Below are 25,946 nucleotides of genomic sequence, written 5' to 3' on the forward strand. Positions count from 1 at the left end.
GACAATAATAGGACATGTTCTATAACTTTGCGGAACGGAAATACGGAAACAGAATGTAGCTTCCGTTTTTTTTTTTTTTGCGGTGAATGGTTCCGCATACGGTCCGCGAAAAAAACAGAAACAGCAGCAGTGAATTCTAATCGCCTTACTTCCCCAGTAAAATTGAATAAAAAGTGACCAAAAAAAAAAAGCCCTACACCGCCCAAAACTAAAGACCGTCCTGCAAAAAATGAGCCTTCACACAGCTCTGTAGACGGAACTATTAAAAAAAAAAAGTTATGGGGGTCAGAATATGGCGAGGAAAAAAAAAAAAAAAATGTTTTTCCAAAGTTTTTAACGTGGTATCGCTGTAATCGTACCGACCTGGAGAACGGAGGGCACAGTGAATGCCGTAAAAACAAAACCCATAAAACTGTCGCAGAACGGCATTTTTTTCCCCCAATTCCATCCCATTTGGAATTTTTTTCCTGCGATATTAAATGGTCCCATTAGAAATAACAACTTGTCCTGGAAAAAGACAAGCCCTCATACGGCTATGTGAACGGAAAAATAAAAAAGTTACGGCTCCGGGAAGGCAGGGAGTAAAAAAAAAACGGAAAATCGCAAAGGGGTCAGTGGTGAAGTGATGGGTCCGTTGTGCTGCATGAACCTAGATAAGCAGCAGTCACACAAAGGGGAGATCGCTGAAGAGAGGGTAAGGATGGGCTGTTAAAAATCTGGTTGTGATCAAGGAAAGAAAATCGGCATAAAAGGCATAATATTAATAAATCAGACGTTTATCAGATTTTAATTTTTATTTTATAAGCCGAACCCCACACAGAGTCGGCCATCTTGGTCACGTATGAGCCGCAAATAGGAGAAAACCGGAACACAATGCGGTAAATGAATACTATGGAGACGCTAAAAGCAAACCTTAAAATCAATAACAATAAAAACTTTATTTAAAAAAACAAACAATGACATCCAAAACTGATCTTTAAGGTTCTGAATGTCCGATTTTTTTTTGGGGGGGGGGGGGGGGGGGGGGGGGGGAAGGTGAGAAAACACAATTCTTGAAGGGAAACTCTTCTAATAACCGGGAGATTCCCATGGTAATCGTGGACTAGGGATGTCAATGAAGAATCTGCTCAGGCAGTTGCTTAGCAACGGGTGATGCAGACGGCGGGTGACTACTCTGGGTCTGCACACTATTGTACAGGCCTGGTGCAGTCACTCACAGATCACAAGTACTGGCGGTGCGCTCATTTACACCGGCGGTCGGCGCTTTTTCTCACAGCTGCCAGAAAGGGAGCAAGATGGCGACCAGGACACAGATCGGATATTGTGCCATTGGCACCCAGCATGAAGGGGTTAATAGTACTCTCAGTGCAAGTCTACCCTAGCGAGACTATCCCAGTACAATCTGGATCTGAGCGCTGAAGCCCTGGCGTCGGATCTCTAGGCTGCACATGGATCCGGGTACGTGGGTTCTGTCCACCTCACAGTTCCTTCACCCACTTGAGGAGTTGCGGGGCGTAATAGGTGATGATGATGTCAGCGCCTGCAAGAGAGGTAATCAAATCATTCAGTGCATCGGGGGACATATGCAAGCTTTATTTTTAAAAAAAAAAAGCGCCACCCCTGTCCACAGGTTGTGTGTGGTATTGCAGCTCGGCCACACTTCACTGTAACAGAGGTGAAATACCAGGCACAGCCTGTGGGAAGGTGTGGCGCTGTTAGTGGAGAAAACCTGGATGACAACCAACTTCAGCAAATCCGTCTACGTATCCAGTGCTACATCCCCTTGCTCTTGTACCGCTGCATTACCAAGCAGAGTCTGGCAAAGCCGGGTAGAACAGCAGCTAGGTGGCAGTCACCAAGTTTCTCCAAAAAAAGATAAATCCAGGACTCAAAAGTTTTTGAGGTCACGGATCATAATATGTCCATTATACTCACCCGCTCTCCTGAATCCAGTCATGGCTTCTAATACCGCTACCTTGAGGTCAAAGGCTCCGGCCTGTGCTCCATGCCACAGCATGGCATACTCCCCCGACACGTGATACACGGCTAGTGGGAGGTCAGGGTGCTGAAATAATGGAGGTGGGACATATTAGCTTCTATCATTACTGGAAATGACGTGTATCTTCATCATCATGACATTTTCAGGTCCATAATTCTGCACTGATTAATGTAATGATGTCTTTCTGATACAGAGCTCCGAATCCCCTGCATAGGCAGGTTTTATGATAAAATTCTGCGACCTGCAGTGAGCTCCCCCTAGTGGTGACAACAGGAAGACAGTATGCAGTGAGCTCCCCCATAGTAGTGACAACAGGAAGACAGTATGCAGTGAGCTCCCCCTAGTGGTGACAACAGGAAGACAGTATGCAGTGAGCTCCCCCTAGTGGTGACAACAGGAAGACCGTATGCAGTGAGCTCCCCCTAGTGGTGACAACAGGAAGACAGTATGCAGTGAGCTCCCCCTAGTGGTGACAACAGGAAGACAGTATGCAGTGAGTTCCCCCTAGTGGTGACAACAGGAAGACAGTATGCAGTGAGCTCTCCCTAGTGGTGACAACAGGAAGACAGTATGCAGTGAGCTCCCCCCTGGTGACAACAGGAAGACAGTATGCAGTGAGCTCCCCCTAGTGGTGACAACAGGAAGACGGTATGCAGTGAGCTCTCCCTAGCGGTTGCTGCAGGCAGACAATTTACAGTGAGCTCCCCCTAGTAGTGACAACAGGAAGACAGTATGCAGTGAGCTCCCCCTAATGGTGACAACAGGAAGACGGTATGCAGTGAGCTCTCCCTAGTGGTGACAACAGGAAGACAGTATGCAGAGAGCTCCCCCTAGTGGTGACAACAGGAAGACAGTATGCAGTGAGCTCCCCCTAGTGGTGACAACAGGAAGACAGTATGCAGTGAGCTCCCCCTAGTCGTGACAACAGGAAGACAGTATGCAGTGAGCTCCCCCTAGTGGTGACAACAGGAAGACGGTATGCAGTGAGCTCTCCCTAGCGGTTGCTGCAGGCAGACAATTTACAGTGAGCTCCCCCCAGTAGTGACAACAGGAACACAGTATGCAGTGAGCTCCCCCTAGTGGTGGCTGCAGGCAGATAGTATGCAGTGAGCGCCCCCTAGTGGTGGCTGCAGGAAGACAGTATGCAGTGAGCTCCCCTTAGTGGTGACAACAGGAAGACAGTATGCAGTGAGCTCCCCCTAGTGGTGGCTGCAGGCAGATAGTATGCAGTGAGCTCCCCCTAGTGGTTACAACAGGAAGACAGTATGCAGTGAGCTCCCCCATAGTAGTGACAACAGGAAGACAGTATGCAGTGAGCTCCCCTAGTGGTGACAACAGGAAGACAGTATGCAGTGAGCTCCCCCTAGTGGTGACAACAGGAAGACGGTATGCAGTGAGCTCCCCCAAGTGGTGACAACAGGAAGACAGTATGCAGTGAGCTCCCCTAGTGGTGGCTGCAGGCAGATAGTATGCAGTGAGCTCCCCCTAGTGGTGACAACAGGAAGACAGTATGCAGTGAGCTCCCCTTAGTGGTGACAACAGGAAGACAGTATGCAGTGAGCTCCCCCTAGTGGTGACAACAGGAAGACGGTATGCAGTGAGCTCCCCCTAGTGGTGACAACAGGAAGACAGTATGCAGTGAGCTCCCCCTAGTGGTGGCTGCAGGCTGACAGTTTGCAGTAAGCTCCCCCTAGTGGTGGCTGCAGGCAGATAGTATGCAGTGAGCTCCCCCTAGTGGTGGCTGCAGGAAGACAGTATATGCAGTAAGCTCCCCCTAGTGGTGGCTGCAGGCAGATAGTATGCAGTGAGCTCCCCCTACTGGTGGCTTCAGTGAGTAGCACTTTATGAAGTAACTCTATTGCCATGCTTTTCAGTATCTGAAAATCTGAGCGCCTTAAAAACCTTACAGGTGAAGACGGAGTCTTACCTTATTCTTGACTTCTCTAACAAGGTCCAAATACGGCATTCCAGGCTTCACCATCAACATGTCGGCACCTTCACGTACATCACGGTCCTGTCCAGGTGAGAAAGCATGGTGAGAAGACTATGGGTGTAGGAGTCCTAGCTTAAAATAAAAGAAACATGAAGTACAAAGAATCCTCATCTATCCGCCGTTCACTATATTCTCTCTAGGACCCCCGTGCCCAGATCGGGATGAATATGGTCGCCCTCCTTACCACCGCCCTGCTGGCCAGTCCTCTTGCGCCAGGAGGTAACTGGTAACATTTCCGGTCTCCGAATGCAGGTTTGGACTGAGCCGCGTCTCTGTAATTGAAAGGGAAAAAAAAAAAATCTATATATATATATAATTTTAAAAAAAACAACATCGACCCTATGACAACACCGACGGTACATGCTTTTATATTAAACCCAGCGCTGATTGTTTCTCAGCTACTCCAGTATAAAGTCCACCATCTCACAGCTGGGACGCCTTCCAGACTCTTAACCCTTTATGCCCTGGAGAGGTTAGACTGCTGCAGGCAGCAGAGAACGTGTAGAAGAGATTCTCACTATCTTGGGGCCCGGTCCTGTAATTACGTTCCCGACCCCTCCGTTACACCCCACAAACCAGTTTGCCATGTAAATACATAGAGAATTATCGTCAATGTGACCTGTGCTGCTCACAAACACCTCTCATATGTCACCGCCGAAGGCTTTCTCCCTTATCCCCCCACATGTGCATGGTGGGAACGCGGAGGGACAGCTGACCACATGTGGCCGACAACTATCTAACCCATACGGCCAGCTTTACACATACCTGAATGGGCCGTAGAAGCAAGAGGCAAATTTTGCGCTGTAACTCAAGACCGAAACCTGGGTTATAAAAGAAAAAATATATATATATTTTACTATTAATATTCATCATTAATAAATTCTATTTGAAAATCCCCTTAAAGGGTTCATCCCTGGGGGCCTTTTGGTGAGAGGCCTCCAGCTTGGCCAGACCTGTGGAGGGAATCCTACCTACCTGATCACCGCAAGGGGTCTCCTCACGTCAACATCTGGCCGCTTCGGTGACGTGTCCGCCAGTGTCAAGACGCATGGAGGACATGTCATAGCAGTAGCCACCTCACTCGCATCAAACCAAATGTTGATGGATGGAGACCAAAGAGGTAGAAGGAAGCAAAGGAGCTGGAACCTAGTGGCAGGGATCAGGTAAATATGCTTCCCTCCACAGGTCCAGGCCATGCCAGGGGTCTGCCCAAAAGGGGCTCTAGAGTGAACAACCCCGCCAACATAGAAGCATATCCCCTATCTACAGCAAAGGGGATAAACATCTGGCCGGTGGGGGTCCCACCCCTAAGACCTCCATCGAACATGATAAGGGTCACGAATCCCCCAAATGAAGGAGTGGCAGGCGAGCATGTGCGCTGCTGCTCCATTTATGGGACTACTGGAGACCCGGCAGTCCCTTGGAGAATGAATGGAGCAGCAAGGTCCACTGCCGCTCCATTCACTGGGAGGACTCCCCAATGATCAGAAGCATATCCACTATGCTGTAGATAGGGGATATGTTAATATGTGGGCACAACCCCTGAGATTTCTCCAGATACGACGCCGCTCTTGATCACAGGCTGTATCTGGTATTGCAGGTCAGCCCCATCACTTGACAACCGTGACATCTGAGGCCAATCATTGCAGGGGGGGGGTGTCAGCAGTATGTCGCAGTTGACACCCACTGCGGATGGTGCTGGCACAGCATCTCAGCCTCTGCCGTCACAGCGCAGTGTGGTGCACCCATGCAGTCTTATTACGGTGCAGTGCAGGAAGGTTATGACCCAAAAAGCGTAGGGAGTGGTCTTTTATATGGAGAACACAGACTCACCTTATTCCCAAAGTCATTGGATATTAACGCCTTCTTAATGGCTCCAATCCTCCCATCCATCATATCGGAGGGCGCAACCACATGACACCCTGCGGCACAGAACAAGAAATGGGGTCTGAAAACACAGTAAGGGAGGACGGAAACTTAAGAGATAAAATAAAGGCTTCTATATGTTACCTGCACGTGCATACGCCAGAGCTACCTCGGCTAGTCGCTGACAGCTGGCCTCGTTCTGGAGGCTGCCATCTTCTCGAAGGATTCCTACAGGAACCAAGGATGTGTGAGTTATACAGCAGAGACAGCTCCAACCCACCCTGCACCATCGCTCTGATCCCTAACACGGGGCTAATAAGGGCGCTGGTGCTTTTCAGGATTAGAAAACATGGCTGCTTTCTTCCAGCAACAGACTAGAAACCTGTCCATGGTCGCGTCTGGTATGGCAGAAGCTGCAATACCACCTACGACCTGTGGACAGGGGAGGCGCTGTTTTTGGAAGATGTGGACATTGATTCTAATCCTGGACATCCCTAGGCCTAGACTCACCACAGTGTCCATGGGAGGTGTAAGGACACAGGCAAACGTCACAAGCGATGAGCAGCTGGGGAAAGAGACTGCGGATCTTCCGGATAGCCAGGATGGCCGGTGTGTCGTCTGCATCAGCTGCTGATCCTCGATCATCCTGAGAATAGAAAAGGATGGTGTGTGATTGGTGGACGTCTGATGACTGCAAGAACAGGGAGTCCGGGTGTCCCCCAAATAAATGGAGCACCAGTCTGACACTCCATTCCTCTCTATGCGACTGCTGCAGAGTGTCAGGGACCTCCAATCTTGTGATTGTAGGGGTCCCAGTAGTCAGAACCCTACTGATCAGGATCTGGGTTAGATGATAACCAGGTGATAACCTGTTATGTTTCCTTTAATGAATAAAATAGAAAAAAAGGACTAGGATCGCCATTACCTTTGTGACGTTGCTCGGGACACCAAAGATCAGAACGCACTTCAGGCCATCCTCCACAAGGGGGCGCAGCTTCTCCTCCAGCTTGTTCACTCCATATCTGAGAAGACAAGTACAAAGATCTGCACATACCAGTACACGTGTCATGTCCCACTACAGATGAATGAGGACATTACCATGTGGTTCTATATCAGAGCCAAACAGCCGGCTCCTGGCTCCAGAAGTCTTATCTGGGAGGGAGGAGAGCAATGTGCACACACAGCAGATATCGTCTCCTGCACTCTACAGGCAGCGCAGCAAGAAGACTGACCCTGACCTACAGAGCTTACAGTCCAATTCCATTCATTTATTATACAGGGTTCTCCCTTTAACCTTTGGCAGTATAGATTTGTGAGCCCAACCTACTGGAGCTCAACAAAGGTGCCATAGAGCCTGGTAATGCGATCGACCCACTCAAAAGCATCTTTCCATAACCTGGAATTTCGAGCACAGAGCTACATGGGGAAAGTCCTCATCTCATCACCTCATACAGTGGAGGAAATAATTATTTGACCCCTCACTGATTTTGTAAGTTTGTCCAATGACAAAGAAATGAAAAGTCTCAGAACAGTATCATTTCAATGGTAGGTTTATTGTAACAGTGGCAGATAGCACATCAAAAGGAAAATCGAAAAAATAACTTTAAATAAAAGATAGCAACTGATTTGCATTTCATTGAGTGAAATAAGTATTTGAACCCTCTAACAAACAAAGACTTAATACTTGGTGGAAAAACCCTTGTTTGCAAGCACAGAGGTCAAACGTTCCTTGTAATTGATGACCAAGTTTGCGCACATTTTAGGAGGAATGTTGGTCCACTCCTCTTTGCAGATCATCTCTAAATCCCTAAGGTTTCGAGGCTGTCTCTGTGCAACTCTGAGCTTGAGCTCCCTCCATAGGTTTTCGATTGGATTAAGGTCCGGAGACTGACTAGGCCACTCCATGACCTTAATGTGCTTCTTCTTGAGCCACTCCTTTGTGGCCTTTGCTGTATGTTTTGGGTCATTGTCGTGCTGGAACACCCATCCACAACCCATTTTCAGTTTCCTGGCAGAGGGAAGGAGGTTGTCGCTCAGGATTTCACGATACATGGCTCCGTCCATTTTCCCGTTAATGCGAATAAGTTGTCCTGTGCCCTTAGCAGAAAAACACCCCCAAAGCAAAATGTTTCCACCCCCATGCTTGACGGTGGGGACGGTGTTTTGGGGGTCATAGGCAGCATTTTTCTTCCTCCAAACACAGCGAGTTGAGTTAATGCCAAAGAGCTCTATTTTGGTCTCATCAGACCACAGCACCTTCTCCCAGTCACTCTCTGAATCATTCAGGTGTTCATTGGCAAACTTCAGACGGGCCTGCACATGTGCCTTCCTGAGCAGGGGGACCTTGCGAGCCCTGCAGGATTTTAATCCATTGCGGTGTAATGTGTTTCCAATGGTTTTCTTGGTGACTGTGGTCCCTGCTAATTTGAGGTCATTAACTAACTCCTCCGGTGTAGTTCTAGGATGCTTTTTCACCTTTCTCAGAACCATTGACACCCCACGAGGTGAGATCTTGCGTGGAGCCCCAGAGCGAGGTCGATTGATGGTCATTTTGTGCTCCTTCCATTTTCGAACAATCGCACCAACAGTTGTCACCTTCTCTCCCTGCTTCTTGCTAATGGTTTTGTAGCCCATTCCAGCCTTGTGCAGGTCTACAATTTTGTCTCTGACATCCTTGGACAGCTCTTTGGTCTTTCCCATGTTGGAGAGTTTGGAGTCTGCTTGATTGATTGATTCTGTGGACAGGTGTCTTTTATACAGGTGACTAGTTAAGACAGGTGTCCTTAATGAGGGTGACTAATTGAGTAGAAGTGTCTAACCACTCTGTGGGAGCCAGAACTCTTAGGCTGCGTTCACACGGGCGAGATTTCCGCGCGGGTGCAATGCGGTAGGTGAACGCATTGCACCCGCACTGAATCTGGACCCATTCATTTCAATGGGGCTGTTCAGATGAGCGATGATTTTCACGCATCACTTATGCGTTGCGTGAAAATCGCAGCATGCTCTATATTCTGCGTTTTTCACGCAACGCAGACCCCATAGAAGTGAATGGGGTTGCGTGAAAATCGCATGCATCCGCAAGCAAGTGCGGATGCGGTGCGATTTTCACGCACGGTTGCTAGGAGACTGTCTATACACTGTATTATTTTCCCTTATAACATGGTTATAAGGGAAAATAATAGCATTCTGATTACAGAATGCTTAGTAGGTGATCAGTTGAGGGGTAAAAAAAAAAAAAAATAATTAACTCACCTTCTCCGTTTGTTCGCGTAGTTCTCCCGGTCTTCAGTTCTTTAAAAAGATGAACTATGGGCTAAAGGACCTTTGATGACGTAAGATCACATGCTCCAATCACATGGTCCATCACCGTGGTGATGGAGCATGTGATCTGACGTCACCAAAGGTCCTTTAGCCCATAGTTCATCTTTTTAAAGAACTGAAGACCGGGAGAACTACGCGAACAAACGGAGAAGGTGAGTTAATTTTTATTTTTTTTTAACCCTCAATCGATCACCTACTATGCATTCTGTAATCAGAATGCTATTATTTTCCCTTATAACCATGTTATAAGGGAAAATAATAACATCTACACAACACCGAACCCAAACCTGAACTTCTGTGAAGAAGTTCGGGTCTGGGTACCACAGTCGGTTTTTTATCACGCGCGTGCAAAACACATTGCACACGCGCGATAAAAACTGAACATCGGAACGCAATCGCAGTCAAAACTGACTGCAATTGCATTCCTACTCGCGCGGGTTTGCCGCAACACACCGGGACGCATCCGGAACTAATCCGGACACGCTCGTGTGAACCCAGCCTTAATGGTTGGTAGGGGTTCAAATACTTATTTCACTCAATGAAATGCAAATCAGTTGCTATCTTTTATTTAAAGTTATTTTTTCGATTTTCCTTTTGATGTGCTATCTGCCACTGTTACAATAAACCTACCATTGAAATGATACTGTTCTGAGACTTTTCATTTCTTTGTCATTGGACAAACTTACAAAATCAGTGAGGGGTCAAATAATTATTTCCTCCACTGTATATATATTATATAGTTTAATTTATGTTCTGTATTATACTCCAGAGCTGCACTCACTATTCTGCTGGTGCAGTCACTGTGTACATACATTACTTATCCTGTACTGATCCTGAGTTACATCCTGTATTATACTCCAGAGCTGCACTCACTATTCTGCTGGTGCAGTCACTGTGTACATACATTACTTATCCTGTACTGATCCTGAGTTACATCCTGTATTATACTCCAGAGCTGCACTCACTATTCTGCTGGTGCAGTCACTGTGTACATACATTACTTATCCTGTACTGATCCTGAGTTACATCCTGTATTATACTCCAGAGCTGCACTCACTATTCTGTACCTTCGCAGCTGAAATCTTCCAGCATTCCCTGCCTGCACTCTAAAGTTCTTATTCCATGGGGAATACAAGTGTTTACATGCCAGGAGGTTCTAGTCCTAGGTATAAAGTCACATTAGTCAGCGACTACTTACCTAGCTTGCCCCGGCAGACTGTTGATCGGCTCCACCGCATCAGCATTATCCCTGTAATATAAATGTACAGTGAGACATAAAGTACAATACAACCACAAGACAGCGACCACTAGACGCCACTCACGTGATGAAGATGGGGTACATGAGATTGGAGGCATTGAGGCTGGTCGCCGTGGTCTGCCAGGCCCGGAGGACGGGGTGAAAGTACCCACTGTGCAATATGGAGTCCACCGACATTCTGTGCGTAAAAGAGCTGTAAACCAGAAAGCAAAACTTGTGAGGGGGTGGACTGTTCATTACAGCTGTATGAATAAAGTTTTCAGAAAATGAAAACACAATAGTTGCTATGGGCAACCACTCCTGCCCCTTTTTTAATAAACTTTATTTATACAGTCCAGTAATACCGGAGGCCTAATATAGTAAAAAGTGGCAATCAATTTTGTCCCTTCTTCAATAAACTTTATTTATAAAGCCCCACAATGGACAACATTCATGTACGGATGATCCTCCCATTGCAAGGAGAAGAATATGACCCTGAATCTGAGAAAGACGGTAGATTATTCTGGTTTATCAGACGTACAAGGTCGAGAAGGGACCTTTATCTAACACAGACAATCAGTTTAAGACTAAACATTTGTACCTCTTTCCCTTCTCCCCAAAAAATAAATTTAAAGGGGAACTCCATTTTTTTAATATAAGGGAAGAACCCATTCTAATAAATTAGTAGCGGCTCCCTTCTATACATCTGGTTCCATCTTTTGCTAGGTTTGTCATCTAGGGACACCATAGCCATATGTCCTCCACCTGAAAGGAAGCAAGAAGCTGGACGCTTCCCAATATTGGAATGAGGATTTTTATTTTTTTTATAAACATGGGTTCATCTCCTCCCCATCCAACCACGAATTTATACCGCAGCCACTACCCCTTTAATATCTGTGGTATTTGGAAAGATTACAAGTGAGGCGTCCGCGGGGCGAGCTGGATGGACGGCCATCAGAGGTTACAATGTGAAGGTCTCAGATAAGAGAAACGCTGAGCGCGGGGACCTGCACTAATGGAGGGAGAGCACGCTTTTCATCAGGGGGGGATTATAATAATGGAGGCCAAAATATATAAACAAATGCAAAATGTATAAAAATGGCGCCTACGCTCAGGATTACATTCCTAGCTGTGTTGTAAAAGCATACAAACCCCAATCCAAATAAAACTACTACGACCACACATGTAACTGTAGTAGATATGGGGGCACTTCATACGCCAGTCTCCCACCAAAGAATGCTGAAGCACCCTGTGCCAAATTTAAAGGGATAGTCCCATCTTGGAAATTGGGGTCATGTCGCTAGTATATATACACACACACACACTACAGAAGACAGTATTCTGTATATATATATATATATACATACACACACACACACACTAGAGGGCAGTATACTGTATATATACTACAGAGGACAGTATACTGTATATATACACACTATAGAGGACAGTATACATATACTACAGAGGACAGTATACTGTGTGTGTGTGTATATATATATATATATATATATATATATATATATATATATATATATATAAAGAAAAATGGCGGCACTGGCTCCAGAGGAGAGGTACGGGTGCACGTCTCAAGGGGAATGGACTTGTAAACCCAATGAATAAATCCAGAAAAAAGAGCGGCACTCCGGTAAGTAAAAGCAAGTGAACCCTTTATTCACCCAGGTGCTGCAACGTTTCGGCTCCAAACATGAGCCTTACTCAAGCTTGAGGAAGGCTCATGTTTGGAGCCGAAACGTTGCACCACCTGGGTGAATAAAGGGTTCACTTGCTTTTACTTACCGGAGTGCCGCTCTTTTTTCTGGATATATATATACACTGCTCAAAAAAATAAAGGGAACACTTAAACAACACAATGTAACTCCAAGTCAATCCCACTTCTGTGAAATCAAACTGTCCACTTAGGAAGCAACACTGAGTGACAATCAATTTCACATGCTGTTGTGCAAATGGGATAGACAACAGGTGGAAATTATAGGCAATTAGCAAGACACCCCCAATAAAGGAGTGGTTCTGCAGGTGGTGACCACAGACCACTTCTCAGTTCCTATGCTTCCTGGCTGATGTTTTGGTCACTTTTGAGTGCTGGCGGTGCTTTCACTCTAGTGGTAGCATGAGACGGAGTCTACAACCTACACAAGTGGCTCAGGTAGTGCAGCTTATCCAGGATGGCACATCAATGCGAGCTGTGGCAAGAAGGTTTGCTGTGTCTGTCAGCGTAGTGTCCAGAGCATGGAGGCGCTACCAGGAGACGTGGAGGAGGCCGTAGGAGGGCAACAACCCAGCAGCAGGACCGCTACCTCCGCCTTTGTGCAAGGAGGAACAGGAGGAGAACTGCCAGAGCCCTGCAAAATGACCTCCAGCAGGCCACAAATGTGCATGTGTCTGCTCAAACGGTCAGAAACAGACTCCATGAGGGTGATATGAGGGCCCGACGTCCACAGGTGGGGGTTGTTCTTACAGCCCAACACCGTGCAGGACGTTTGGCATTTGCCAGAAAACACCAAGATTGGAAAATTTGCCACTGGTGCCCTGTGCTCTTCACAGATGAAAGCAGGTTCACACTGAGCACATGTGACAGACGTGACAGAGTCTGGAGACGCCGCGGAGAACGTTCTGCTGCCTGCAACATCCTCCAGCATGACCGTTTTGGCATTGGGTCAGTAATGGTGTGGGGTGGCATTTCTTTGGAGGGCCGCACAGCCCTCCATGTGCTCGCCAGAGGTAGCCTGACTGCCATTAGGTACCGAGATGAGATCCTCAGACCCCTTGTGAGACCATATTCTGGTGCTGTTGGCCCTGGGTTCCTCCTAATGCAAGACAATGCTAGACCTCATGTGGCTGGAGTGTGTCAGCAGTTCCTGCAAGAAGAAGGCATTGCTGCTATGGACTGGCCCGCCCGTTCCCCAGACCTGAATCCAATTGAGCACATCTGGGACATCATGTCTCGCTCTATCCACCAACGTCACGTTGCACCACAGACTGTCCAGGAGTTGGCAGATGCTTTAGCCCAGGTCTGGGAGGAGATCCCTCAGGAGACCGTCCGCCACCTCATCAGGAGCATGCACAGGCATTGTAGGGAGGTCATACAGGTACGTGGAGGCCACACACACTACTGAGCCTCATTTTGACTTGTTTTAAGGACATTACATCAAAGTTGGATCAGCCTGTAGTGTGTTTTTCTACTTTAATTTTGAGTGTGACTCCAAATCTAGACCTCCATGGGTTAAAAAATTTGATTTCCATTTTTTTTTTTGTGTGATTTTGTTGTCAGCACATTCAACTATGTAAAGAACAAAGTATTTCAGAAGAATATTTAATTAATTCAGATCTAGGATGTGTTATTTTTGTGTTCCCTTTATTTTTTTGAGCAGTGTATATAGATAAAGGTAGAGAGGTGTGGGCAGCACAGCTGTCTGTAGGGTACGGTCGGAGTGCCAGCGGCTGTAGAGGCGATCCACCTCCAATGTATATAAAATGAAAAAATTCCACAGCACATCCAAGGCGTAAAAAAGTAGAAAACGGCTTTATTCACCAGACCCGCGACATTTCGATCCGCTCACAGGTCACTGCTTGAGAAAGATCCCAGTGAGCGGATCGAAACGTTGCGGGTCTGGTGAATAAAGCCGTTTTCTACTTTTTTACGCCTTGGATGTGCTGTGGAATTTTTTCATTTTATATATATATATACACACACACACACACACACACACACACTACAGAGGACAGTATACTGTATATATTATATACTACAGAGGACAGTATACTGTATATATTATATACTACAGAGGACAGTATACTGTATATATATACTACAGAGGACAGTATACTGTATATATATATACTACAGAGGACAGTATACTGTATATATACTACAGAGGACAGTATACTGTATATATACACTACAGAGGACAGTATACTGTATATATACTACAGAGGACAGTATACTGTATATATACTACAGAGGACAGTATACTGTATATATACTACAGAGGACAGTATACTGTATATATATACTACAGAGGACAGTATACTGTATATATATACTACAGAGGACAGTATACTGTATATATACTACAGAGGACAGTATACTGTATATATACTACAGAGGACAGTATACTGTATATGTACTACAGAGGACAGTATACTGTATATATACTACAGAGGACAGTATACTGTATATATACTACAGAGGACAGTATACTGTATATATATATATACTACAGAGGACAGTATACTGTATATATACTACAGAGGACAGTATACTGTATATATATATATACTACAGAGGACAGTATACTGTATATATACTACAGAGGACAGTATACTGTATATGTACTACAGAGGACAGTATACTGTATATATACTACAGAGGACAGTATACTGTATATATACTACAGAGGACAGTATACTGTATATATATATACTACAGAGGACAGTATACTGTATATATACTACAGAGGACAGTATACTGTATATATATATATACTACAGAGGACAGTATACTGTATATATACTACAGAGGACAGTATACTGTATATATACTACAGAGGACAGTATACTGTATATATATACTACAGAGGACAGTATACTGTATATATATACTACAGAGGACAGTATACTGTATATATACTACAGAGGACAGTATACTGTATATATATACTACAGAGGACAGTATACTGTATATATATATACTACAGAGGACAGTATACTGTATATATACTACAGAGGACAGTACACTGTATATATACTACAGAGGACAGTATACTGTATATATATATATATATACTACAGAGGACAGTATACTGTATATATATACTACAGAGGACAGTATACTGTATATATACTACAGAGGACAGTATACTGTATATATACTACAGAGGACAGTACACTGTATATATACTACAGAGGGATCTGGATAGATTGGACTCTTGGGCAGATAAGTGGCAGATGAGGTTTAACACTGATAAATGTAAGGTTATGCACATGGGAAGGAATAATGCAAGTCACCCGTACATACTAAATGGTAAAACACTCGGTAACACTGACATGGAAAAGGACCTAGGAATTTTAATAAACAGCAAACTAAGCTGCAAAAACCAGTGTCAGGCAGCTGCTGCCAAGGCCAATAAGATAATGGGTTGCATCAGAAGGGGCATAGATGCCCGTGATAAGAACATAGTCCTACTACTTTACAAATCATTAGTCAGACCACACATGGAGTACTGTGTACAGTTCTGGGCTCCTGTGAACAAGGCAGACATAACGGAGCTGGAGAGGGTCCAGAGGAGGGCAACTAAAGTAATAACTGGAATGGGGCAACTACAGTACCCTGAAAGATTATCAAAATTAGGGTTATTCATCTAATTACTATGTATAAATATATCAGGGGTCAGTACAGAGATCTCTCCCATCATCTATTTATCCCCAGGACTGTGACGAGGGGACATCCTCTGCGTCTGGAGGAAAGAAGGTTTGTACACAAACATAGAAGAGGATTCTTTACGGTAAGAGCAGTGAGACTATGGAGCTCTCTGCCTGAGGAGGTGGTGATGGAGAGTACAATAAAGGAATTCAGGAGGGGCCTGGATGTGTTTCTGGAGTGTAATAATATTACAGGCTATAGCTACTAGAGAGGGGTCGTTGGTCCAGGGAGTTATTCTGATGCCTGATTGGAGTCGGGAAGGAATTTTTTATTCCCCTAAAGTGGGGAAAATTGGCTTCTACCTCACAGGGTTTTTTTTGCCTTCGTCTGGATCAACTTGCAGGATGACAGGCCGAACTGGATGGACGGAGGGATTTTTTAAGCCTTATGTACTATGTTACTATGTAACTATGGCGCAGACTAAAAACGGCGAAAACTCTGCCGGAAAACTGTTGTAAACCGTTCAGCACCAATGATATTCCTTTCCCTTGATAATCCAGAAAATCGAATAATCCAGCACAGCGCTGAGGAATTTCACGAGACTGGACGCAGGCGACTAAACCGTCTATTAATCTGACACAGGATTTATGAAACCAGTTTGTTAATCCAGAAAACCTGAAATGCAGGACAGGCGTCTGATAATCCAGAACCCACGGACGCCTTAATAAACGGAATGCATCGTCACATGACTGCGCGCTAACCTGTCCATTTCTCAGGGGAACATTCTTTACAAAGGGGAACAATTACTGGGGGTCCATGGCTGATCACCATGGTAACGGGATTTAAAGGGATTGTCCATTTCAGCCAACCACATGAAGGTATTGGCAAGAGCAAGATGCAGCTTCGCACGGACAGCCCCCCCCCCCCCCACGACCCCTAATAAATGACACTATTCTGAAATGCCTGTATGAGCTGCTGCTGTGACACTGCACTTTCCCTCGCAGGGGTTAATAAAGTTTGTCTTATGTTATAATGCATCCCCCATGATGCACTGCAAGGACACGTACAGAGCAGTCTCTACCCCACCGTGTACAGAGAGCCCCCGGGTCACTCACCCTCACCCTGCAGCAGATCACAGTCCTCTGCTCCACTCACATGTCACCCACACACATCTACCCCGGAAACTGCCTGTGGCCCGCCCCCTCATTACCATACGACACGCCCTTATGACAGACTGACGACACCCAGTGGCCACCTTTAGGTACTGCAGCTCCAGAACAGCTATTGCAAACACAAGGAAATTCCTCAAATCAAAAAGTAATTCTTTAGTTTATTATTTGTCTATCATATGCATCTGTCTATCATGTCACCCCCCACCACTATGCTGGCTGCTCTGACGGCCACAATGAGGATTTTACGCTTTATTAGTTGCACTCCTCTCCAGCTGTGGGCTCCTCTGCTCTCCAGGGACTGATTGACAGCATGCTCCCTAGTCAAGAAAGGACTACTACTCCACAGCCGGAAATCATACTGCAACAAACCATTGGCGAAATCCGGCAGCAAATACGTCAAGTATAAAATTCTCAAGTTTGAGAGCGACAAGTGCTGGGAACTCGGCGTGAAGGAAGCCATTGCGATTCCCCCCTTTACAGGAGGTTAGAGGAATATGGGGGCAGCGGGGCGGGGCGAGGACAAAACGGTAATGTTCTGCACGAAAGGGAGCAATTGCTGGTGTTCATAGATGATCGCTGCCACCATGGACTTAAAGGGATTGTCCATTTTAGCCAACCATAGGAATGTGCTAGAGCATTGGGCGCCTAAAGCGGCTGCCACAGGAATAGCCGCTGAGCAAGGGGTGTCCGTGCGGCTTCTCCTTCGAGAGATCAGCATAGTGATAGTGCCTTGAAAAAGTATTCACACAACATTTTTTCACCTTACACCCACAAACGTTAATATATTTTATTGGGATTTTATGTGATAGATCAACACAAAGTCCTCCTTTTTTTTCCGTTTACTAGCCGTTTTTTGCGTTCCATATACGGAACCATTCATTTCAATGGTTCCGCAAAAAAACGGAATGTACTCCATATGCATTCCGTTTCCGTATTTCCTTCCGTTGAAAGATAGAACATGTCCTATTATTGCCCGCAAATCACGTTCCGTGGCTCCATTCAAGTCAATGGGTCCGCAAAAAAAACAGAACACATACGGAAATGCATCCGTACGTCTTCCGTATCCGTTTTTGCAGAACCATCTATTGAAAATTTTATGCCCAGCCCAATTTTTTCTATGTAATTACTGTATACTGTATATGCCATACGGAAAAACAGAACGGAAACAAAAAACGGAACGGATCCGTGAAAAACGGACCGCAAAACACTGAAAAAGCCATACGGTCGTGTGCAGGAGGCCTAACTCTAGATGTTCTGTGAAGGCCTCAGAGGTTTAATTAGAGAACATCAGTGATCAAACAGCATCATGAAAACCAAGGAACACACCAGACAGGTCAGGGAGAAAGTTGTGGAGAAGTGTAAAGCAGGGTTATAACCAAGCTCTGAACATCTCACGGAGCACTGCTCAATCCATCATCCAAAAATGGAAGGAGCATGGCACAACTGCAAACCTACCAAGACATGGCCGTCCACCTAAACTGACAGCCCAGGCAAGGAGAGCACTAATTAGAGAAGGAGCCAAGAAGGTCCATGGTCACCGTGGAGGAGCTGCAGAGATCCACAGCTCAGGTGGGAGAATCTGTCCACAGGACAACTATAAGTCGTCTGCTCCACAAATCTGGTCTTTATGGAAGAGTGGCGAGAAGAAAGCCACAAGCCATGTAGGGGACACAGAAAACGTAGAAGGGGCTCTGGTCAGATGAGACCAAAGGTGAACTTTTTGGGGGGCTGAATATAAATGCACGCCGCAGTTTCCAGATTTTTAGTTATTAAAAGTTTTAAAAACCTTGTATCATTCACAAACTTGTACCTTGTGTTGGTCGATCACATAAAATACACTGAAGTTTGTGGGTGTAACGAGAAACAATGTGGAAAAGTTGAAGGGGTGTGAATACTTTTTCAAGGCGCTGTATGACAGCACATCACTAGGATGGGTCTCTGCGCTGCCCCAGGTGAATGGGTCCGACTACAGCCCCTTCTTTCTCAGGAATGGTGGGGGGTCCCACCCTAATCACAGATGGCCTAGCGCAGCCGCTCCCAGGGGCCCCCTTCTATAAGGGACACAGAACAGGCCTGTCACCCACAGCTTGGCATCTATGGGCACAGCTTCCGGGAGCGGGCGTGGTGGCGAATCTGTGTAGAGACAGGAAAAACGAGAACCAGTTCTTGACGTTGATAAACCCCAGGAACCTCTGCTGGGAGTGATTGTCCAAACACGTGAACCCTCAGGGCGATCGGCGTCTGACTCCCATCTTGAGTTGACACAGCAGCCATATTGGTTGTCGTCCAGCTTTCCTAGCGCCCCACACAGGCAAATTTTATTGCTAGGAAAGGGTTCGGAGCTACAACCATTGTGAAACTACAACTCCCAACATGCCTGTGCATGCTGGGAGTTGTAGTTCCACAACACCTGGAGAGCCGTTCCTGATCCCTTCCATTAGAAAAATGGGCTGACAACCCCTGCGGCAGCTGAATGGATGGCCATCGGGGGGGTTGTCATAGCCGATAAAAAGGAGCGGGGAGGATGTGACACTCAGAGTCCTGGGAAAGTTGGGTGACCACTACCGCGGCGGCGGCCATCTTAGTTGTCCCTCAGCTTTAATTTTTCCACAAAGTTCTCATTAAACCTATTATATATTTTTTTCTCTTGATAAATCACGGAGAATTTAAGGAATTTGCTGACGGATGGAAACACATTTGGCTCAGCCGACTGGATGTGAATGCGCCCGGATCAGCAAGCGTCTGCTCACATTATACACAGATGGACGGGCAGATACGAGATTTGCCACGCTAAACGGGGAGCTGAAAAGACATCTTCCCTTACGTCCTAACCAGTGGCACAAATGGGGTATTCTGCCCCTGTGGACTGGTTAGGACAGGTGGAATTTTAATGAAACAATCAAAAAAAACCACTGACATGCACACGCCCTCCCTGCCCCCAATAAAGAGGGGAGTGACCCTCCAACCCATGTGTTTTTTTCTGTCCTGCGGACAGGACGGGACGGGTGGTGCACTCCTCCATCCTTCGGTTTTTTCCCCCCTTTTTTTGTTTAAATCTCGGGGGTCTTGTGTGTTCCCTTGGGAGCGGCTCCGCTCCCCCGGTGCGGCGGAGGAGGTCCTGCGGTTTATGCCGCTCTTTGCCGCCCTTGTTGAGAGCCCTGCTACTGTGGGGCTTACCTTTTCTGAGCTGGGTGCTGGAGTGGCGGTGGCGGCGTCCCGCATGTTTGGCCGGGCGCCGCCTTCCGGCGGAAGTGACGTCAGGTGTTGTCACTTCCGGGTTTTCGCTCCGGCCGATTGAATCGTCGGCCGGAGGTGTATTTTCACGTTATAAGGCCGCGGGGGGCCTTTGAATGCTTCAGGGTCCCTCTTTGGATCCAAAATATATAGTTTTTTCTTTTAGTTAAGATATAAAGTCAGAGGTTTACCCCGCCCCCTTTGTGGCGGGGCTTCCTTTTTTGGCGCCAACAAACCCTATTTAAACTGGATGAAGCTCCAGGTTCAGTCTCCTGGAGCGCAGCTTGCTGTCAACCTTGAGTGTGGTTTGGTGCTAGAGTGTTGTTACCTCTGTGTGCTGAAAATCTTCTTGTGCTGATTTATATAGAGCTTGCTAGGATCTTCTGGGTAAAGATCCTGAAGCTTGCGATTAAGCACTGTTTTCTTGAATTTTGCTAAATTCATGTCTCTTTTTAATTTTCAGCCATGTCGTCTACCGGTGACGGTGAGCGAGAGCCCAGCAGGAAGTCCGCGGGCAAGAGGCGCCACCTGCAGTGCCATGACTGTCAGATCGTCCTGGAGGACTCTTACGATTTCTCCCGGTGCCCATCCTGCAGGGTCAAGACCCTCCCCCAGCTGGAGCCATCTGTCCACGACGTGGTCGATTGGGTGAAGGGGTACATGGAGTCCAACATGACCCAGGTCAACGCCTCCATTCAGGAATTGAAGAGTGCCCTGGTCTCCAAGCGTCATCGTCCCTCCTCCCCCCATCGTGCTATGGAGGTCTCGGGGGGTCAGGAGGCGAGAGAGGGTTCAGCCTCTTCCTCCTCGGATGAGGAGGATGGTTTTGCATATTTTTTTCCGCTGGAGAAGGCCCAGCGACTACTAAAATCCGTCCGGTCGGGGGACCAGGACGTTGATCCGGGGGAAGCCTCATCCTCTGCCTCTAGGGGGCCTAGGGCCTTTAAAGCAGATGATTCTCTCCTGTCTCTGATGAAAACAGAGTGGAGAAAACCAGAGAAAGGTCCAGTGTTGACCAAAAGGTTCAAGGCGGTGTTCCCGGTTACAGAGGGTCAGGTATCGTCCTGGGGGCCTGTCCCCAAAGTGGACATGGCGATAGCAAAATTATCCAGAAGGACCCTGATCCCCTCAGACGACGGGTCAAGTTTGCTGGACCCGATGGACCGGAAGGCGGACTGCGCCCTTAGGCGCGCTTACTCCTCGGCCTCCGCTTCCGCCTCTGTCGCTATTTCCTCGTCCGAAGTGGCGAATTTTCTAAAATCTAGATTTTCTCAAATCCAGTCTGACCTGGACCAAGGGGTCTCTAGGGACGACATTCTGGCCTCATGTAAGACGGCCAGCCTAGCCATTGACTTCTTGTGTGACGCAGCTCCACAACAACTGAAGCTGGCATCCAAGACCATGGCTCTTTCAACCGCGGGCAGGCGTCGGCTTTGGTTGAAACCTTGGAAGGCCGATACGACCTCAAAACATAACCTTTGTGCCATGGCTTATGAACCCGGCAAACTCTTTGGTGCAGAGCTGGACCACATAATGGAGGGACTGTCGGACAAGAAGGGCAAGTCCCTTCGCCAGCAGTCCTTTCGTGGTCGGGGCAGGGGGTATAGTTCCAGAGCGGAACCGCAACCCAGACCCCAGAGGAATTGGGGTTCCCGTAGAGGAGGAAGATCCTCTCGGGGTTCTAGACCCCCCCAAGAAGTCCTCGGCGCTCTGATTGCGGGCCTCCTCGAGGCTCTTGGTATTTAGCCGGTCTGACTGGAGATCTCGGGCCCCCTTCTCCCCACATTCCCGTAGGCGGCCGCCTACAGCACTTTCTACCTTGTTGGCAGGATCATATCCAGGACAGTTGGGTCCTGCGTGTAATTTCTCATGGCTACCTTGTAGACTTGAGCAGTTTGCCTCTGGACAAGTTTGTCCAGACAAGGCTTCTTCCCAGCAACAAGCAGAAGATTCTAGAAAGCTACTTGCTAGAATACTTCCAGAAGGGGGCCTTAGAAGAGGTTCCTCTCCAGGAGAGGGGAACAGGTATCTACTCCCCAGTTTTCCTGGTACCCAAGAGTACCGGTGGTTGGAGGATGATTATAGATCTGAGGTTCTTCAACCGTTTCATAAAACAAAAGAAGTTCCGTATGGAAACTATCCAGTCAGTGACCAATCTTCTTATGCCGGGAGATTTCTTGGCAACCTTAGACCTCAAGGATGCTTATCTCCATATTCCCATCCATCCTGGGTCCAGAAGATTCTTAAGGATCGCGGTAAACATCAGGGGGGTCCTAAAACATTTTCAGTTTGTGGCCCTCCCATTTGGGATTTCTTCAGCCCCACACACTTTCACCAAAGTAGTGGTCTCTGTGGTGGCCGCTCTAAGGCTTCAGGGCCTGAGCATAGTTCCATACCTGGACGACTGGCTCCTCAGAGCTCCTTCCTAAGCGATCCTGTCCCAACACATCCAACAGGCTGTTACATTCCTACATCAGTTAGGATGGATAATCAATTGGGACAAATCCCAACTTCAACCAGCCACCTCGGTAAGGTTCCTGGGGTTCATGGTGGATTCAATCAGGATGACAATTCATCTCACTCCCGAAAGAAGGCAATCCGTGCAACAAACAGCCCGTTCTCTGTCTGTACCAAAACAGGTAACGATTCAAACGTGGATGAGGATGTTGGGACTAATGTCTTCAACCGCAGAGGCGGTACCTTGGGCATTATGGCACCTACGTCCGCTCCAGTCGGAAGTATTAGCCAAGTGGAATCACAGTCCGGTGGGACTCAATTCCGTGCTCTCCCTGCCTTACAAAGTCCGATCCTCTCTGAGGTGGTGGTCCCACCTCACGGACGGCAAGTCCCTGATCCAACCCTCTTGGATCATACTTACTTCAGACGCATCCCTAGTAGGCTGGGGTGCGCATCTTCAAGACAAAACAGTCCAGGGAACTTGACACCTCAGGAGAGGTTATTGTCATCGAATCTCCTGGAGATCAGAGCAATCGGACTAGCTCTTCTTCATTTTGCTCCCATCATACGAGGGAAGGCAGTGAAGGTACAGTCAGACAGCATGACCGCTGTACTGTATATCAACAAGCAGGGAGGCACGAGGTCACAAAGTCTCCTGAGAGAGATAGGGGTGATTTTGGATTGGGCAGAACTGAACCTCACCCACTTATCAGCCGTTCACATTCGCAGAGTTTACAATGTGATTGCGGATCGTCTGAGCCGAGGTCTTCCAACCGGAGAATGGTCACTTCATCCAGAGGTCTGCAAGGAGATAACGCTCAGGTGGGGCATGCCAGAGATCGATCTCATGGCAACGAGGTTCAACACCAAGGTGGAGAAGTATTGCTCCCTTTACAGGGAGGACAACCCGGTGGCAATAGATGCGCTGTCAATCCCATGGAGGTTCAGGCTGGCCTACATCTTCCCTCCAATTTCCTTGATACCAAGGGTCTTGATAAAAATCAGGCAGGACCAAGCGTCAGTTATCGCCATTATCCCATACTGGCCGAAAAGAGCTTGGTTTACCCAACTCTTACAGATGAGTCGGGGTCAATTTCTGAGGCTTCCCCCAGAGAGAGTACTGGTGTCGGGGGGCACCCAGGTCTCCTCAAATCTTCAAATGTTCAACCTGACGGCCTGGAGGTTGATCAGTCCCTTCCAGGGATAGAAGGGCTATCGGGGTCTGTCTTGAGAACCCTGGAGCACTCCAGATCAGAAGCTACCAATAAGGCCTACTCCAGAATCTGGAAGATCTTTTCATCCTGGTGTACAAGACATCAGCAAAGATCCGCTGAAGCTTCCATCCCGATGATCCTACAATTTCTTCAGGACGGTCTGGACAGGGGGCTATCACCAGCTACCCTTAAAGTGCAGATTTCAGCAATCTCTGCTTGTCTCAACAGAGCTATTTCTCAAGACCCCCTTATCAAGAGGTTCCTGAAGGGAGCCTCAAGATTAAAGCCTACAGTAATCAGATCTATCCCGGCCTGGGATTTGTCGGTCGTGCTCAGGGGGTTATCATCTCCCCCCTTTGAGCCCCTAGAGGAGGCGGGATTCAGGTTCCTGACCTGGAAGATCACCTTCTTGTTAGCTGTGACCTCTGCAAAACGAGTTGGGAAACTCCAGGCTTGAGCCATATACGAAGTTCCTACAGGATCGGGTACTTCTAAAATTTTTACCTACCTTCATCCCAAAGGTTCCTTCCTTTGACAATATCAATCAGGTGATCTCCCTACCAACTTTGGCTCCACCCCCCTCCTCTGAGGAAAGAGGGCTCCATACCCTCGATATTGCGAGATGTCTTAGGATTTACCTGGAACGCTCCAAGGTATTTAGGAAGGATGAAAACCTCCTTATCCTTTTTTCCGGTACCCATAAGGGGAGGAAAGCCTCTAAGCCCTCCATCAGTCGCTGGATTAAAGAGGCAATTCGGGAGTCTTATATGTCTCAGGGCTCGGAGCCCCCTGAATTTGTAAGGGCCCACTCTACTCGAGCAGTGGCCACTTCTTTTGCAGAGAGAAGCTCGATCCCATTGGACGTGATCTGTAAGTCAGCTTCTTGGAGTTCTCACTCCACTTTTATCTCACACTATAGAGTGGATACCAGAATACATAGTTATTCCTCATTTGGCCGGACAGTGTTATCTTCCGCCAGGCATGAGGACCCTCCCATGGGGGTTTCTACTTGCTAAATCCCCATTTGTGCCACTGGTTAGGACGTAAGGGAATCGTTAATTTCTAACGATAATTTGTTTTCCCTTAGTCCTAACAGTGGCACACAAATTTCCCCCCCTATATTTATTAAGTGAGATTATGGTTGTCTACTTGTAATAACACATGGGTTGGAGGGTCACTCCCCTCTATATTGGGGGCAGGGAGGGCGTGTGCATGTCAGTGTTTTTTTTTTATTGTTTCATTAAAATTCCACCTGTCCTAACCAGTCCACAGGGGCAGAATACCCCATTTGTGCCACTGTTAGGACTAAGGGAAAACAAATTATCGTTAGAAATTAACGAATTTCCTGGTTCTGTCGAGTCACATGATTCCTCTGGACCAATCAGCAGTTCTGGAAAAGATCACCTGATGCATTCTGTGTGCAGCTCTTTTTTCTAAGGAGACCAGGACCTTTTTATCACACGGTCATAATCAGTGTTGCTGACTGGGCGGGAGGGGGTCATGTGACCCCACAGAACAAGGAAGTGTTCTCTTCTCAGCCCCCCATGTGGCATTTTAGGGGCATCTGGTACTTGGTGAGTGAAGGAGGACTAAGCCGCAGTACCACCCACCACCTGAAGACTGTTGTGGAGCTGGTTTTCGAAGGCCGCCATGTTTTCTTCCATCCTAGACAATCCCGTTTGGCGGATTTCTTCATTGGAAACTGGAGCCTCAGGCTTCTGTATACGACCCACTCATTCAATGGGCTAATCCACATGCAGACGCCCACTGTGGTCCCCCACATGGCCCCTCTTGGCAATCATCTGTGGCCAAACAGCAGTGCCACTGAATCGGGACCAGATCCCCACATCACACATTCCCCGACATGTATTTTGCTGTGTGAACAGAACCCTAAGCAAATAAAAACAGAAAGCCCTGCAATAGCACCTTTAAGATTTCTGCTTGCTGTCAGTGAAAAACCCTCACGAAGCTGAAAAGACCTTCTAGCCATGATCTGGCCATCTTCTAGCACAGCAATATTTTTGGAGGTCTTGCTTAGTATAACAACCCCCCCCCCCCCCATGTGTTTAC

General features: G+C 47.2%; 1 protein-coding gene across 2 annotated transcripts; it reads right to left on the minus strand.

The window, feature by feature from the left end:
* Positions 1-1,021: 1,021 nt before the first annotated feature.
* ALAD (aminolevulinate dehydratase) lies at positions 1,022-16,994 on the minus strand. 2 transcript variants are annotated; one of them, XR_005773846.1, is made up of 13 exons: positions 16,915-16,994; positions 10,502-10,630; positions 10,378-10,428; positions 6,784-6,880; positions 6,369-6,504; positions 6,003-6,086; positions 5,826-5,914; positions 4,758-4,813; positions 4,177-4,264; positions 3,927-4,013; positions 1,936-2,065; positions 1,275-1,540; positions 1,022-1,240 (listed from the first exon to the last, which is right to left on the minus strand). XR_005773846.1 is itself a non-coding variant. In XM_040405115.1 (12 exons), exons 2-12 carry the CDS (start codon positions 10,612-10,614, stop codon positions 1,479-1,481), a joined length of 993 nt encoding a protein of 330 aa, XP_040261049.1. In that variant the 5' UTR covers positions 10,615-10,630; positions 16,915-16,994; the 3' UTR covers positions 1,022-1,478. The 2 variants fall into 2 exon arrangements, 1 of the variants encoding a protein (XP_040261049.1); XM_040405115.1 differs by having other exon boundaries at positions 1,022-1,540.
* Between the last annotated feature and the right edge of the window lie 8,952 nt (positions 16,995-25,946).

This window comes from Bufo bufo, chromosome 8 (assembly GCF_905171765.1).
Source record: "Bufo bufo chromosome 8, aBufBuf1.1, whole genome shotgun sequence".
NCBI classification, from domain to species: Eukaryota; Metazoa; Chordata; class Amphibia; order Anura; family Bufonidae; genus Bufo; species Bufo bufo.